This window comes from Enhydra lutris, unplaced genomic scaffold, assembly GCF_002288905.1.
Source record: "Enhydra lutris kenyoni isolate GAN:26980312 unplaced genomic scaffold, ASM228890v2 scaffoldscaffold15, whole genome shotgun sequence".
In the NCBI taxonomy this organism is placed as follows: Eukaryota; Metazoa; Chordata; class Mammalia; order Carnivora; family Mustelidae; genus Enhydra; species Enhydra lutris.
Window position 1 is genome coordinate 25894517 of NW_019154099.1, and position 17680 is coordinate 25912196.

Consider the following 17680-nt stretch of genomic DNA (forward strand, 5'->3'; position numbering starts at 1 on the left):
AACAGAAACAATAATATCTGAAGATTTTTTTTTTCCTCCCTTTATACCTGAGTAATAGTTTGACTTGACATAAGTGAGATGAAAAGTTCTGGCCTTCAGGAGTTTGAAGTATGCTTTCTTTATTATCTAGTATCTAAGATTGATACGGAAAAGCCTGAATCCACTCTGATTATCCTTCCTTTGTAGTTGACTCGGGAGTCTCACTGCTATTTCATTGCTGGTCATTCAGGGTTATTCTTGTTAGCTCAGGTTCACTTTTTCCCTCTTTGGAAGATATTATAATCATCTCTTTATCCTTAATATTCTGAAGTCTGACACAGATAGACTGAATTGCTCTTTCTCATTTTTCTGGTTGCTCTCTGAGCTACACATTTTTGAGGCCATGTGCTATCTTCAGAGAAACACTCACATGATTTCTTATTTTCTCTTCCACTTTCTTGTTACATTTTTAAAACTACCAGAGTAGAATATTATGCTTTCTTACTACTGATTTTTATCTCATCTATTTTCCCATAATTTTAATATATTTCCTCTCGTTGACTTTGAGAGGACATTGACTTATTTTTTTTTCTGTAAGTTTTATTTGCACTTAATTTCAGCAAACATTTTAAATTTAAAGACACATTTCTTATACTTCCTTTTCTCTCTCTCTCTCTCTTTATAATTATTTGTTTCAAGAGTTAATATCTTACGGTTTCTATTAGAGGATACTAATGAATTTGTGTTCTTTTTATGTTTTATGCTTTTTTTTATTGGAAACTGAACTATATTTGGTTTTTCAGAGAATGTTGCTTGTACATATATCTTTACCCTTTTCTTATTTCCAAAATAGCCTAAGAATCTTGATAGTTTGTACATCTTAAAAATGAGGTAATAAGTTCCTACACTTGCCTACAAGAGTTTCCTGTTAGGAAGACTAGATGGTAGACCACTCTATAAGAGGGTAATCCTGAAGTGCTAGAACACAGAAAATTTTTTTTCTGATTTATTAGTTCCAAACTGTATCATTCCAATGGCATTGAAATCACTGATATGAAAATAACAATCGATTCTACCAGTATGTTTCCCTTTTCCACTCTTAACATAATTCAAAGAATATACACGAATACTAAAATAGCACAGAATATATCCATCCATTATTATCTATCTATCTATCCATCCATCCGTCATCTACCCATCATCTATCATTTATCTACCTACTTATCTATTTATCTGTTTGTCATCCATATCTAAATATATATCTATACATCTGTACTTCAAATCTAAAATATTTTGGTTGAATCATTCCTCCAAATCATCCTACAGGAATCTTCACAAATTGATCAGTCATGTTAAACACCCAGACACTGAATTCATATTTTTGTGAAGATGTCTTATTTTGTATAGATAAGGTGATAGTTGAATCTTATTTGATAAGTTAAAGTGAAAATATAGTAAATAGAATATATTTACATATTTATACTAACAAATAGAATATGTATTACCACTTAACTTACATTGGTAACATCATGTTTTAATACATTAAAACAAATACAATTTCAGAGTCAAACAAGTTTAAACTAAAATCACAAGTCTTTTTTTGTAAGATAATGTGATATTAAGAAGTAAACTGATTATTTTGTGCACAATTTTTTAATCTTTAAAATGGCAAAAAGAATCATTGAATTATAGGGTGGCTATATTTAATCAGTTAATAAATGAATAGTAGACATTGGCCTTTTTCCCTTCATTGCCCCAACATCCCTTTTATTTTGTGAATATTCACACATATAAATATTCATAGGAAGCAGGCCTTGTCTTCCACTATCAGTGCCAACTAATTGAGTTACTTCTTTTTCTTGATTCTGAAAAACTGAACCCTGTACCTATAAACTAAGCTTTACCAATAAGGTGCTCCTGACAGGGACTTTAAAACTAAAATGAAAAAAGCAAAGAAGGAAAGTAATACTTCTGTTTTGTTCTGTTTTTGCATTGGCAAAGATTGCAGTAACATCTGGTTTCACGGGTAATGTGACTCAGCTACTTCGCAGATCTAGAATAGTTAGAATCAGGTGCCAGCTGGGGCATCCAGTGTCTTTTATGGAAACATCTTTAGCTTCATCAGACTTTCACAAGGATGTAATTTTGGTCTTGGATTGATTACCAAGTTTCTCTTGGTTTTAGCCAGGTTCCAGATTTTACCTCAGCATGTGCACAGCCCTGAACATGCACTTGACCTTCAATCAGTTTTCTAAGATAAGCGTTACATTTCAGTAGACTCCTTTTGCTCACCGATCAATCCATTTCTGTTTATTGTACCCATGTAAAAACAATTCCTACATAGTTACATCAGCAGGAATGGTAGATACCTTTGGCTGGTTATACCTTCACATATTTGCATTCCTAACCCAGGCACCTTTATTCCCAGGGCTCTTTGTCTTAGATCTTAGGAGAGAGTCTTCTTCAGGCACCTCTGCCAAAGTCTTCTTATGGGGGAGGAGGAGGAAAACTTGCTTTTGCTGGGGTCAGTGTGCATGTTGGACATATTCCTTTAACACTTTAATTGGCTGTTTACAACTCTGCCTTGTTAGGAGCTCACCTAAGCTGTGAGAGAGATTTCTGAGTGTAAGAGGCCACAAGTAGGATAAACTCGAAGATATGCACACCTGGCACATCACAAATGGTCGAACACCAAATCTTAAAAATAGCAAAAGAGTAGAAACTTATCACATACAGGGGATTCTCATTACAATTAACAAGACTATCCGCATCAGATTCCAAGGAGGCCAGAAGATAGTGGAATGGAGTATTCAAAGAAAAAGACTGCTAAGAATTTTATAATCTTCAAAAATAAAGGAGAAATGATGTCATAATCCAGGTTATATATAAATGATATCATAAATTCAGGTTAAAAAATTAACAAATTGAGGGAATTTATTGCCAGCAAACCTGCCCTATAGGAAATACTAAAGGAGTCCTTCAGGTCAAAATGCAAACATTTTTAGAAAGTAACACAAATCCACATGAAGAAGAAAGACTACTAATAAGGTAAATATTTTTTAAAAATATAAATGTATTTTTTGTTTACAACTTTATTTTCTCCTGTCTTATTTAAAAGACAACAACAATAATTTTAAAACTGTGTTGATGAGTATATAATGTATAAACATGTAATTTATATCACAATAATAATAAGTACGTAGAAATTAGACACAGTCTAAATAATCAATGGGTCAAAGAAATTTTAAAGAAAGAAAGAAAATTTTAAAAATTAATAAGAATACTTTGAGAAGAATGAAAACAAAGACGCAAAACACCAAAACTTAATGGAGTGCATCTAAAGCATGGCAATGTGTAGCTGTAAAAAATTAAGGAGGATCTCAAATCAATAATCTACTTTTAACATTAAGAAATAAAAAAAAAGAACAAACAAAATGCAAACAGAAAGAACGAAATATATACAAAAATAGGAAGAAAACAAATAGAGAATAGTTGAACAATTAAAAAAAAACCCACAAAAATGTCAGCTGGTTCTTTGAAAATATCAGTACAATTGACAAATCTTTAAGTAGCTTGAACAAGAGAAGAAGAGCCAAGTGTCAAATTACTAAAATCAGAAATAAAATAGGGAACATTAGTTCCTACCTTATAGAAACAAAATGGATTATAAGAGGATACTAGAAAGAATTGTATGTCAACAATTTAGATAATGTAAAGAGATGGACAAATTCCTAGAAAGCCACCAACCAGAGACTGTCTCAAAAAGAAATAGAAAATATGAACATATCATTGGAGTAAAGGGATTGATTTGTAATTCAAAAACTTGGTTTTACTGATGAATTCCACTAAATGTTTCAAGAACTAACAGTAATCATTCACAAACTATTCCATAAAATAGAAGATGAATGAACATTTCCCAACTCATTTAATGAAAGAAGCATTACCTTGATGCTCAAGTCAGACAAAGATATCATAAGAAAACTACAGACCAGTATTCTTTATGAATATAGATGAAAAATCTTTCACCAAACACTAGCAAAATAAATACAGCAACATATGAAAAGGATTATAAACCATGACCAAGTGAGATATTTTTGAAAAAAATAAGGTGGATTAACATCTGAAAATCAATCAGTGTAACATACTGTATTATTAAAATAAAGGGAAAAAAATCACATGGTCATTCTAATAGATACAGGAAAAGCATTTGACAAAATCCAGTATCTTTTATGATAAAACATTCAACTGACTAGAAATATAAGGGATTTTTCTTAACCTGATAAAGAGCATACACACACACAACACACACACACACACACACACACACAAATAAGGGATAACATCATGTTTAATGGTGAATAACTGAAATCTTATCCCCTTAGTTTAAGAACAAGTCAAAAATGTCCCCTCTTGCTATTTCTTATCAATATTGTGCTGGAGATTCCATCTATAGCCAATAGGGAGAAAGGGGAACCCTCTTACACTGTTGGTGGGAATGCAAGTTGGTGCAGCCACTTTGGAAAACAGTGTGGAGATTCCTTAAGAAATTAAAAATAGAGCTTCCCTATGACCCTGCAACTGCACTACTTGGTATTCACCCCAAAGATACAGACGTAATGAAAAGAAGGGCCATCTGTACCCAATGTTCATAGCAGCAGTGGCCAGTCACCAAACTGTGGAAAGAACCAAGATGCCCTTCAACGGACGAACGGATGAGGAAGATGTGGTCGATATATACTATGGAGTATTATGCCTCCATCAGAAAGGATGAATACCCAACTTTTGTATCAACATGGTTGAGACTGGAAGAGATTATGCTGAGTGAAATAAGTCAAACAGAGAGAGTCAATTATCATATGGTTTCACTTATTTGTGGAGCATAAGAAATAACACGGAGGACATGGGGAGATGGAGGAGAAGTGAGTTGGGGGAAATTGGAGGGGGAGATGAACCATGAGAGACTGTGGACTCTGAAAAACAATCTGAGGGTTTTGGAGGGGTGGAGGGTGGGAGGTTGGGTGAGCCTGGTGGTGGATATTAAGGAGGGCATGTATTACATGGAGCACTGGGTGTGATGCATAAACGATGAATTCTGGAACACTGAAAAAAAATTAAAAAAAATTTTTTTCAAAGGACCATATGATTTTTGAAAAGGAAGTAAAAGTATTTTTTTTGCAAATAACATGATTATATATATATATATATAATCATATATATATTAGATATTATTAGATGATACATGTATAATACATATATTATGTATGTTGTATATTATATATATATATATATAAAATTCTAAGAAGCTCGTAAGAATACTACTAATAAAAATGTTCAGAGAGGTTTCAAGATACGTGTTCAATGTGCAAGTGTAAATTATGCCCATGTACTAGTAATGAAATATCTGAAAATGAACAGAGGAAAACAATTGCACTTATAATAACATCAAAAATAATAAGCTATTTAGTAATAAATTTAGCAAAAAATACAAATAGACTTACATAAACAAAATGATATCCAAAGTCCATTGATTGGAAAACTTACTATTGTTAAGGTGGCAATGCTTACAAACTGATCTACAGATTAAATGCAATCAGTATCTGAATCCCTTACCTGAGAAACTGATTCTAAAATCTGTATGAAATGCAAGAGAATCCAAATAGCCAAAAAAATCTTGAAAAAGAACAACAAAGTCAGAGGTCTCATACTACCCACTCTCAAAATTTCAATCACTAGAAAGTGGCAGCAATAAAGACAGTGTGGCACTGACATAAGGACAGAAATAGAGATCAATGGAATAGATTTGAGGTTCTGTAAATAAATCCTCACATTTAAGGTCAATTGATTTTTGACAAGGGTACCAAGACAATTCAATGGGTCATATGGTAATTCTATTTTTAATTATTTGAGGAACCACCATACTGTTTCCAGAGTGGCTCTAACACTTTGCACTCCCACCAATAGTGCATGAGGGTTCCTTTTTCTCCACATCCTGACCAACACCTGTTGTTTCTTGTGTGGTTGATAATAGCCCTCCTGGCAGGTGTGAGGTGATATCTCATTGTGGTTTGATTTGCATTTCCCTGATGTTGAGTGATGTTGAGCATCTTTTTCTATGTCTGTTAGCCCTCTGTGTGTCTTCTTCCAAGAAATGTTTGTTCATGTCTTCTGCCCATTTTCAAATTGGATTATTTTGGGTTTTGGTCTTGAGTTGTATGTGTTCTTTATATATTTCGGATATTAACCCTTATTGGATATATCATTTGCAAATATCTTCCCCCCACTTAGTTGTCTTTTTGTTTTGTCTTGTAGATGGTTTCCTTTAGACAAATACTATATTATTTCATTCATTTGTGGAATTTAAGAGATGAAACAAATGAACAAAGAAAAAAAGAGACAAACAAAAAAACAATCTCTTATATATAGAGAACAAACTGGTGGTTGCCAGAGTGGAGATGGGTAAGGAGATGGGGGAAATAGATGAAGGGGATTAAGAGTATACTTATCATGATGAGCACTGAGTAATGTATGGAATTGTTGAATCACTATATTGTACACCTGAAACTAATATAACATTGTATGTTAATTTTACGTGAATTAAAAACATAAATAAATATAAAATTAAATTTTAAAAAAGACAATTAAGTGGGAAAGAAAGTTTGTGTTTTATACTATTTCTAGCAAATGGTTCTGGGACAACATGCAAAAGAATGAAGTCAAACTGCTTCTATACATCATTTACAAAAACTAAAAATGAATTATATTCCTACATGTAAGTATTAAAAACACAATACTTGAGGTTTTTTTTTAATATTTTATTTATTTATTTGACACAGAGAGAGAGAGATCACAAGTAGGCAGAGTGGCAGGCAGAGGGAGAGGGTAAGCAGGCTCTCTGCTGAGCAGAGAGCCCTATGTGGGGCTCCATCCCAGGACCCTGAGATCATGACCTGAGGCTAAGGCAAAGGCTTAACCAACTGAGCCACCCAGATGTCCCCCAAACACAATACTTCTAAAAGAAAACATTAGCATAAATTTTCATGACCATAGATTTGAAAATAGCTTCCTGGATATGTCACCAAAAACATTAGAAATAAAAGAAAAAAAAATTAAGTTGGATTTCAGCAAGTTAGTAATTTTGTGCTTCAAAGGACACTATTAAGACAGAATAGAATGTATAGGATGGGAGAAAATATCTGAAAATCCTATACCTGACAGAGGATATGTTCAGAATAGATAAAGAATGACTTAAACTCAGCCATAAAAAAATAATTCAAACAAAAAATGGACAAAATATTTGAATAGAGATTTCTCCAAAGAAATAAATGGCAATAAGCACATAAAAAGAATCCCAAAATTATTCACTAGAGAAATGCATATAAAACCACAGTGAGATACCACTTCATATATATTAGAATAATTACAATATAAAAGGAAAGGATAATAAGTGCTAGCAAGGTTGTGGAGAAATTTGCACCCTCATACATTACTGAGGGAATAGAAAATGGCACAACCATTCTGAAAACCAGTTGGCACTTCCCCTAAAAGTAAAATAGAAAGTTGCTGTATGACTCAACAGTTCTACTCCTATATATAGACCTAAGAGAAGTGAAAATACACAGTATAGAAAAAATCCATGCATGGATGGTCACAGCAGTTTTATTTTATTCATAATAGTCCAAAAGTGGAAACCATCCAATTTTTTTTGTTTAAGATATATAAACATAATGTATGTAGTAAATTCTAACAATGAAATATTATTCAACCAAAAAAGGAATGAAGAACTGATACATACTACAACATGGATGAACCTTGAAACTGTGCAGTCAATGTAAAAGTAGCCATAAACAAAAGGCAACAAAATGTATGAGTTCATTTATATGAAATGCCCAGAATAGGCAAATCGATAGAGACAAAAAGTAGATTAATTGTTGCTAGAGGTTAGAAGGATGGGACAATGAAGAACAAGTGCTATTGGGTGGAGAGTTTCTTTTTACAATAACACAAATATTTTGAGATTGGATAGGGTGATAGCTGCACAACTATGAATGTACTCAAAAGCACTCAATTCTATACTCTAAAACTTAACTTTAGGGGCAGGTGGGTGGCTCAGTCAGTTAAATGGCTGCCTTCAGCTCAGATTGTGATCCCAGGGGCTTGGGATGGAGCCCTGCATTTGGCTCCCTGCTCAGCGGGAGCTAGCTTCTCCCTCTGCCTTTCCCCTTGATCTTGCTCACTCTTCCTCTCTCTTCCTGTCAAATAAATAAAATCTTTCAATAAAAATAAAATAAAGCTTATCTTTATGGTGTGTGAATTTTGCCTCAATTGACAACTAAATCAACTAAACACAAAAACAACTAAGGCAACTTCTACCATATATGTAATATACAACATGGTGCCTAGCATATAGAAAATCCATAATAAAACATAGCTCTTACTCTTTATCAATTTCTCTTGAAAAGACATAATTGCAAACAATGTATTGCAGTAATGTTTTACTCAGGGTTTTTTTTTTTTTTTTAAAGATTTCATTTTTTTATTCGACAGAGAGAGACACAGCGAGAGAGAGAGGAATATAAGCAGGGGGAGTGGAAAGGGAGAAGTAGGCTTCTTGCTGAGCAGGGAGCCCAATGTGGGACTCGATCCCAGGACCCTGGGATCATGACTGGAACTGAAGGCAGACATCTAAAGACTGAACCATCCAGGCACCCCTTATTCAGTTTTATATGATATAAAATGTGGTGGAGAAAAAGCATGATATCTAGAATTATGTGCTTCAAAGACATAAATGTCAAAATAAAACCTCTTAGTGTATTGAGAGAACTGTGGTCTTAATTAGTTTAATTCTCTAGGCAGAAGCATTGCTCTTTTGACATCCAGACTTGATATGCATATAATTTTTCTACGCTATTTTATTCAGCAGAAGGAGATTTCTTCATTTATTGATAGCTATGAAACTTTTTTGGTCACATAATCATCTTTAGCAACCAAAGACTCATGTTCTCAAAAAATAATGCAAGTTTTGTTTTTCTCAAAAAATAATTCAAGTTTTGTTTTTCCTATATAAATCAAGGGAGGAAAAAAGTTATATAGGTCAAAAGTCTTGAATTTTTATTTGATATATATTTTTTAAATTTTACTTTAGCCTTTACTTCTAGTCACTTGAAAGTTTAATATGGGATTACATAGTCAAATAGGTATACCACAGAATAGGTACTGATTAACTCTACAGCAAATAAGATGGGACATTCTAATTTCCTCTGAACAAATAAAAAAAAACTAGCACAGAAGGCTGTTGATCTACACTCAGACCCAATCCTGGGGATTGCATGAAAGTGAGAGTTACGGTGTGTTTTTGAAAAGCAGATGTCAGGACTGTGAAAAATAATTAGAAAAACAGAACAACAGCTGTGACTTACTAGTGAGACAAAAATTCATGGCACTTCCCTGGGGGAATATGTTAGAGGGAAAATTTGATCTGTGCTCTTTCGATGTAGCTAAAAGAAGAGCTACTGCATCTTATACACTGCATGACAGTGATAGAGTAGCACCTATGAAGAGCTTGAAATAATTGGCTGGATGATGTCAGGAAGTCATCAGAGCCCAGCTTAGATGAGGAACTGTTAACAGCTCTTGCTGGTTCAGAATTTTCTCTTCCTATCCATGCTCCCAATCCTATAGTAGGGCATCACAGATGAAGAAAGGCTCAAGGATATTTGTGTGCAAATGAAAGTAATAGATGTGTCCCAGGGGGTTATGTGATAGGAATAACAGCAGATAGGTTGACCAGAGTCAGTTTGCAGGCTTAGGGCTCCACACCCTGGCATAATTCTCCCATCCACTCCTGAATGTTTTGGGAAGACACAAAGAATGGCATATGCCTTAGCCAAAGTATCTGATATGTCCATATGACTTAAGAATTACAGTTGAAAATAGAGTTAAATATTACATATTTCAATGGGTTCAACTACTATTAAATAGAATTTGAAGAGAAGGACAAAGAAAAGGCGGAAGAAAAAAATAGATATGAGGAAGAAGAAGAAGAGGAAAAGGGAGAAGAGGAGAAACAGAAGGAGGAGACAAAGAACTAACAGGAGAAAGAGAAGAGTAAGAAGAGAGAGAGCTTAGAGAAGGAAGATGATCACATATAAATAAGAAATTAATTAAAGTGGTAGATAGGAATTTGAAATAGGCATAATAAATAGCCTCACAGAGATAAGGAAGAATATTAATGTCATGGAGAAGAAAGCAATTATAGTGAATTATCAAATAGGAATAATGAATATGTAAAAAACAAAGTTAATAAAGATCAAGACATCAATACATGGGAGAGGTACCATAATGCACACAGATTAGGAAAAATTTGGAGCACTAGATAGTAAAATTGGTCATCAGGAAGGGATAAAGGGAAACATATAAAATTAAACTTGAAAGATATGATGGATTAAATAAGAAATACCAATATCAGTGTAATGGTAGTCCTTGGAAGAAAGAAGCTAAATCAAAGCTTGATATGTTATATTGAAGGAACAAGAATCTTAGGCCAAGGAGTTTCACTGCATTTGAGTATGACCAGAATGATGAACTTCCTGAGATTCAACTGTTGATAAGGAATGTGATTGATCTTAAAGAAAATATTCAGCTTCATCAGAGAACACATGTGTCTTGTGTTGCTATCAATCTGGCTTCAACTGATTGGATTTTGGGTTGGCATCCAAGTTGAAGGTAGTTTTCTGTGTACTGGGCATTGCTAGCAATCTATGAGGCACATTGAGATGAGAATTGTGTCCAGACATGATGTCTATCACTAACTCAACAAGGTCATATCTTGAAGAGTATTGTAGAGAGTTTTTTTAAAAACTGACAGGAAGCAATAGCCACTTGGAAGTAAAACAGAGAGGAAACGAGAGGCATGAGATATGGAGGAGAGGTGATCCACTTGATAATGGAAGTGAAGCAGAACAAAAACCACAAAACAAGAGAGGCTGAGGCATGAAAATACTGACTACAGTTGCTTTGGGTCACTAAAACTTATGAGAAATGCTGCATTACATTTCAGACATTTGTGATAGTTATTAAACTCATATGATTTGCTATGCAGCCTTACTTCCACACGGACCTTTAAAACAAACTCTTTAGCAAATAAGACAAACTAAAAAACAGTATCCAAGGTTACTACTTTGCCCCACCTTGATACCAAAAAGACCAGAATCTGTATGATAGTATTTTGAGGCAAAACCATCATCTTATACACTTTAAACACTTGAAATTAACACCATGTAAGATGTATTCTTGGTGAAACATTTTGAGGTATGTTCTCTTGGCATGCAAATAACCTGCATAATTGAACTTCAATATACCTTAGTAGAAAAGAATTGAATTGTCTAAAACAAAAAGGAAGAAGACATTAAATTCCAAAAATTCCAATCCAGAGTGCTTATTTTCTGTATTTCACTCCAATAGAAATAGATAATTAGATAGCAAGATAATAAAAACAACAGATACAGCTTTCACATGGATATAAAAACAAATATCCTCCAATATATTTGAAAAAAATCATATAAGAAAACTTTTGTACTCATGAATATTACCTGGAAAGAATCATATGCCTGTTCACATTTTCCATATTATGATTGGGTTTCACGTGGTTTAAATAAATTATATGGTGTTAATTTAAAGCACAGAATTTTAAAACTTGAAATGGTCTCACACAACTATTACTATTCCTTAATTTAATAATGACTCATGTGAACAAAAGGGAAGTAAACCAGATCAGAAAGGTAAGTTGCTTTAGGTCAGCGTTCTTTTACCTTTTTTTTTTTTTTTTAAATTTTGCATAGATCAATGGTAGAGTAGGTAAGAATGGGAAATGCGGTGCTGAAGACTTCAAAGTTGAACTATCATTAGTATGTGTTTTTTTAAATGATCTATAATTTTCCTTGCCAATGAATGTCTAAATCAGTGGATTTTCAATTAAACCCTGATACCTCTCTAATGTGTATATTCTAAATATACGAAAGACACTTATTTGACTACCTGACATATTTCAGGTCTTCAAAAAAAAACTAATTTGCCCTTCTCTTTATAATCCCCATGATACAAAATACAAATTCAGAAACTGTTAGTCATTATTACATTCCTCTTTTTCAAAAATATGTATAGGACTTTACAATTTACACAGTGATTTCACATTCATTATCGTCACTAGATTTTTATCTAATTAATAACTTTGAATTGGTGGCAAATCAGGAAACTGAGGGCTCATAGCTTAAGTGCTGCCCTCAAGTCATGTCAATATGGTATTTTCAAGTTGCACACCCAGATCTTCTGAATCCCAATATAGTTCTCCCCATCACCAGGTTACTCCATACTATAAATCAGTTGAATCCTATATTATTGACCGCTGGTGCTAAATGAGATGTTACCCTTTCTCTAAACCTTTCTCCAATTGAGTTTTCAAGGTGGAATTAATTACATGCAAAAGTATGGTTAGGCTTGTCTATCCAACAATATGGGAGTGAGCTATCTCAATTTTAACTTTTTCTTAATGCACATTAACTATTTCTACCTCTGGGCTTCATTACTTTTGCCTCTCCTTGATAGTTCTACCTCTTTCTTTTTTTTTTTTTTTCCCTTATTGAAGTATGAATGTCAGATTGTGAAAATTTTAACGATAGCTTGAGGTTTACTTATTTTGGTATCTTCAACATCTTTCTCTATAGTTTAACACACACTGATCAACACAGGAAAATGTCGTGAACTTAAAAATGCTCCAAATAAGCCCATGATTTACCTAAAGTTAATGATAATTGATGATGGTAATGCTATACTTTAACGTACATTTTCACTATCAATAAATGTTCTAAAAATGATATCAATAAAGTAAGAGATCTTACCTAGACCATGTCTATGTGTTGACATTGGTGGTAAGACAGTCCAGGTCTTGGTTTTGGGATTGTAACATTCAACAGTGTTCAATGTCTTTAAGCCATCTCGACCTCCAATTACAAAGAGTTTGTCATCAATAACAGCCACACCAAACTGCAATCTCCTGCCGCTCATCATCCCTGCCTGGATCCACAAATTTGTTCTGAGGTCATATTTCTCTATGGTTGTAGCTCCTGATAAAACATAAAATCAAATAGTCACCATTTACTACTAATTCATCATATAACCTGCCCAAGGCAATGTACAAATTAAGATGTGAAAACATTCTTGTCATAATTATTTTTCTTAGAGAAAATGTGGCAGAAAACCAAAGGGAATAGTAATTTACATTATTTTCTCTTCTTGGAAGGCACTAATGATCAAAATAGACACATCTATAATTTGTTTGAATTACATAATGGTCTCATGGTAAACTATTGATTCAATAGAATAATTGTTGGTCGTGCCACAGTTCTGTCAGTAGATTTTACAAATTCTTTCTATCACTGTTTGCCATTAAAAAAAAATCTTAGTATAATTTCTATATAATTCCTGTATAATTTCTGAAAGTGAAGATATATGAATAAATTCTTTATGTTTCTTTTAAAATTTACTTTATGATTTAAAATAACAAAACATTTTGTTTTGTTTTATTTTAAAGATTTTATTTATTTATTTGAGAGAGAGCATGCACAAGTGGGGGAGGGGCAATGGGAGAGGGTGAAGGAGGCTCCCTACTGAGCAGGGACGCCCAGTGTGTGGCTTGATCCCGGACCCTGAGATTATGAGCTGAGCCATAGGCATATGCTTAACTGAATGAGCCACCCAGGTGCCCCAAAATAAGAAAACATTTAAAAGTCAATTTGAAGTTATGTAAATGAATGTCAGCTTTGCTTTTTAAAGTCTTCTTTTTGCATCTGGGAAATAGCTCAATAGAATTGAGAGGCATACAATGGTTTTCTATCCTTATCAATCATGTTACAATCTCTAAATAAAATAGCTTATCTTTCTTAAAAGCTTTTTATACATAAATTTGAGAAATGAAATAAATCTGATAGCAATATAGAAATTGAAAGAAGAAATAAGTTAAATTGCTGATTAGATATGTTTTCATGGATTCATTTACACATTTCGATTAAAAATGTCTGCCTTAAACAAATTCACAAATGTTTATATAACAAGATATAGCTAACAAACACTAATCATGCTGTTCAGTGTTGGCCTTAATGTTCAGATTTATGTTCACCAAAGTTTTATCTTCAATGATTAGATATCCTTACAAAGGGAGTCAACATACTTGTGTGTACTTTCACTTACTCACTAAGGATCTCTTTTACTTGTAATGTAATAAAAGTTTACAAACTAGGGAAAGCATTCATCAGGGGGACTCATTTACTGTTTAGAGAGTAACCAGCACTGAACTAAGCAAATATGAACAGCATGGTAGGAGAAGTTTTGCTAATTGAAGTAAAAATGACACAATACATACTCCATTTTTATTCAAAGTAATAAAGAAGTAATAATATAGATATTAGGTTAAATGCATTAAATCTGTTTTTTATTGTTATTAAAAATGAGCTAATTTCCAAATAACTAAATATGAAGAATTATAAAATTTTTATTATTGGAATAAAAATAAAATGTAATGTTCATAAAAGCTATTTATACTATTTAGTTACATAAGAAAAATTATTTAAATAAGTGTGCTTATTTTATGCTTGTGTATTTACTATATTATATATTTAATGTTTTATTCAATGATGAACAGATCAAAATTCCAAAGTGAACTACTTTGTTGAATAATTTCAAAGTCATCTGAATTCTCAAAGCTTGATAGCATTGGGATTTCATGAATGCCTAACTAAAAATTAAGTTATGTGGAAGTACCTCTCTTTTATGACTAATCTTGACAAGTGATAGTAGAAGAAATAGTATAACCTAATCCTAATGAACCCAGTTCCATGAGACCCACATTTTGGAGGTATAGGTAGGCAAAAAAGTATGTATTTGTACAACTGCACTTTTCATAATGTCTCAAACCTTGGTCAAAATCTTTGCAGAGAATTTGAGGTCTATTTATCCTTCTAAGAGAAAATAGTTGCTAATGTGTGAAATTAATGGCTTCTAAGCAACCAAAAGTGTTGTTATTCAAAGGGGAAGTGAATATTTTATCTGAGTTTCAAAATCGTATCCAAACAAGCTAGATACGACTTAAATCCCAACATATGGCAGGATTTTTTAGTGCTTATAGTGTTTATAATTTTTATAAACATAATTGTATATAATTGTATATATATTATATATACTGTATATATATAATATATATTGTATATATATTATAAATATAATTTATATAATTTAATATATAATACAGTTAATATATAATATAATACATTATATAATAATATAATATATAATATAATATATAATAATATAATAATATAATATATAATTAATATGTAATATAATATATAACATAATAATATATAATATAAATATATGTTATATAAATATAAAAATATAATTTTTATAAAGTGTTTTTAATTTTGTAAATAGTTTATATTTTTAGTGTTTATAGTGTTTTCCCTCTAACTGAGTCTCCAAAGGTAACCTACTCATTTTATCCTAAAGTTGTTACGTCAGAAATAGAATATATCCTTGTCTTCATTTTTCAAATTAGACTGTTTTAATTTCCTTTGGTTGCTATGAAAAATTACCTCAAACTTAGTAGGTTAAAAAAATGTACTCATTTATTATCTTACAGCTCTGGAGGTCAGAAGTTAAAAATAGGTCCTACTGTGCTAAAATCAAGGAGTTCACAGGGGCTTTAGGGAAGATGTGAGTTTCCTTTCTTTTCTTCCACAGGTTATCCGTATTCCTTATGACCTTTTCTTCCATCTTCAAAGCCAGCAACATTGCATCTCAGACATTAATTCTTATGGTTACATTGGGCTCACCCATATATAATCTGAGTTAATGCAGACTATTCCTATTTAATGTAGAATAGTCTGCCTAGAGTCAGCTAATTAGTGTTAGCTAAAATGTGTAGTATAACTCAATAGAATATAAAGCAATTTGTAAAATTTCCTAACTAAATGAAGTCACATAATTCAAAGATAAATCTCATTCTTGGCATATAGAATAATATGAAATAAAATGGCAGCTATTTTTGAGACTATATTTATGGTATTAAACTACATATATTTCTGTATATTTTTAGATACTTTATAATTTACTTAACATATACTCTGTATTAGGTAAGGGCAAGGTGCCTGGCCTTTAAAATAATATGAAGTTTTGATGTTGCTTTATTTGAAATAACTCCTGAAATATCATTTTCTGTAAAAAGTAGTCATAACATCAAGGGAAATAATGACATATATTATTCAGGATTACTAACATATTATGCATGTCTTATTGAAATATGGTTGTTAAGTCAATATTGAGTAAAGGGTTTTGAGTAGACTTAAAAATAAGATAGTAACATTAAGATAGTATTTAGTGAGTACTTCTTATGCTCTAAGAGATTTACATGTATTAGTACATTTAATTTTTTTAATTTAATTTTATTTTTCCAGTGTTCCAAGATTCATTTTTTATGCACCACACCCTGTGCTCCATGCAATACATGCCCTTCTTAATATCCACCACCAGGTTCACCCATCCCCCGTGCTCCAAAACCCTCAGTTTGTTTCTTGGAGTCCACAGTCTCTCATGGTTCATTCCCCCCTCTGATTTACCGCAATTCACTTTTCCTTTCCTTCTCCTAATGTCCTCCATGTTATTCCTTATGCTCCACAAGTAAGTGAAACCATATGAGAAGTATATTTAATTTTTATTAAAAACTGATGACATAGGTATTATTATTATTATGCCAAATTTATAGAAAAGATGAATCAGCAAAAGCTTTAGTAAAGTGCTCAGTGTGTCTCAGATAATAACTAGTGGACCCACAATATTAACCTGGCTCTAGAACCCACTCTGATAAACACAACTTTTTACCACTTAGCCTGGTTATAGGACAAATTAATCACACTTAATATATGCTGAAGGCAGAGTTTTATAAATGCCCTTTCCTGAGATTGAATGACCTATTTCCCAGAACCTGGGAATGTGATAAGAAATCACTCCATTGGATTGTTATGCTGTCACAGTTCACCTTAATCTAGGAAGATAACCTGGTCACATGAACCCTTGAAAATGGGAGATATTTCTCTGGCTAGTTGCAGAAAGGGAAGTCAAAGAGATATGAAGCATGAGCAGGACTTGAGCTGCTGGTTTGAAGATGGAAGGGATAAAGGTGACCTCTAGGTGACCAGAGTGTCCCTCACCTGACAGCCAGCAAGGAAGAAGTGCCTCAGTTCTACCACAGGAAACAAATTCTGTCAGCAGTCTGAATGAGCTTGGAAAATGGCCTCCAGCTCTGGATGAGAGCACAATCCAGCCAATACTTTGATTTTAGCCTTTTGAGACCTTGAGCATATAATCTAGACATGCCATCCTAGATTTATGATTTACAGAACATGAGCTAAAAGATGAGGGTTGTTTTAAACTACTGTTCGTGGTAATTTGTTACAGCAGCAATAAAGTATACTTTGTTTTAATTTGCATTTTAAAAAATTTATTAAGTATTTGTTTTCCAAATTGAATAAACATAACATTGTATTAGATATAATGCAAATACAAAAGTATTTTCCTCCTGACAAAACAAACAGCAGGCTCCTGTCTCAAAATATCAAACTGAGAAAAAGTGCTCAAGATATTATTGGGTCTCTTT

The 17680-nt window shown here is 32.7% G+C and overlaps 1 protein-coding gene across 2 annotated transcripts in view; it reads right to left on the reverse strand.

Moving 5' to 3' along the window:
- The window catches only part of LOC111147077 (kelch like family member 1), a 388136-nt gene that overhangs the window by 98157 nt on the left and 272299 nt on the right, over positions 1-17680 (reverse strand). For both annotated transcript variants that reach the window (XM_022502961.1, XM_022502960.1), the window contains one exon: positions 12873-13097. In XM_022502961.1, the coding sequence (XP_022358669.1) occupies positions 12873-13097 (225 nt within the window). The remainder of the gene's footprint in view (positions 1-12872; positions 13098-17680) is intronic.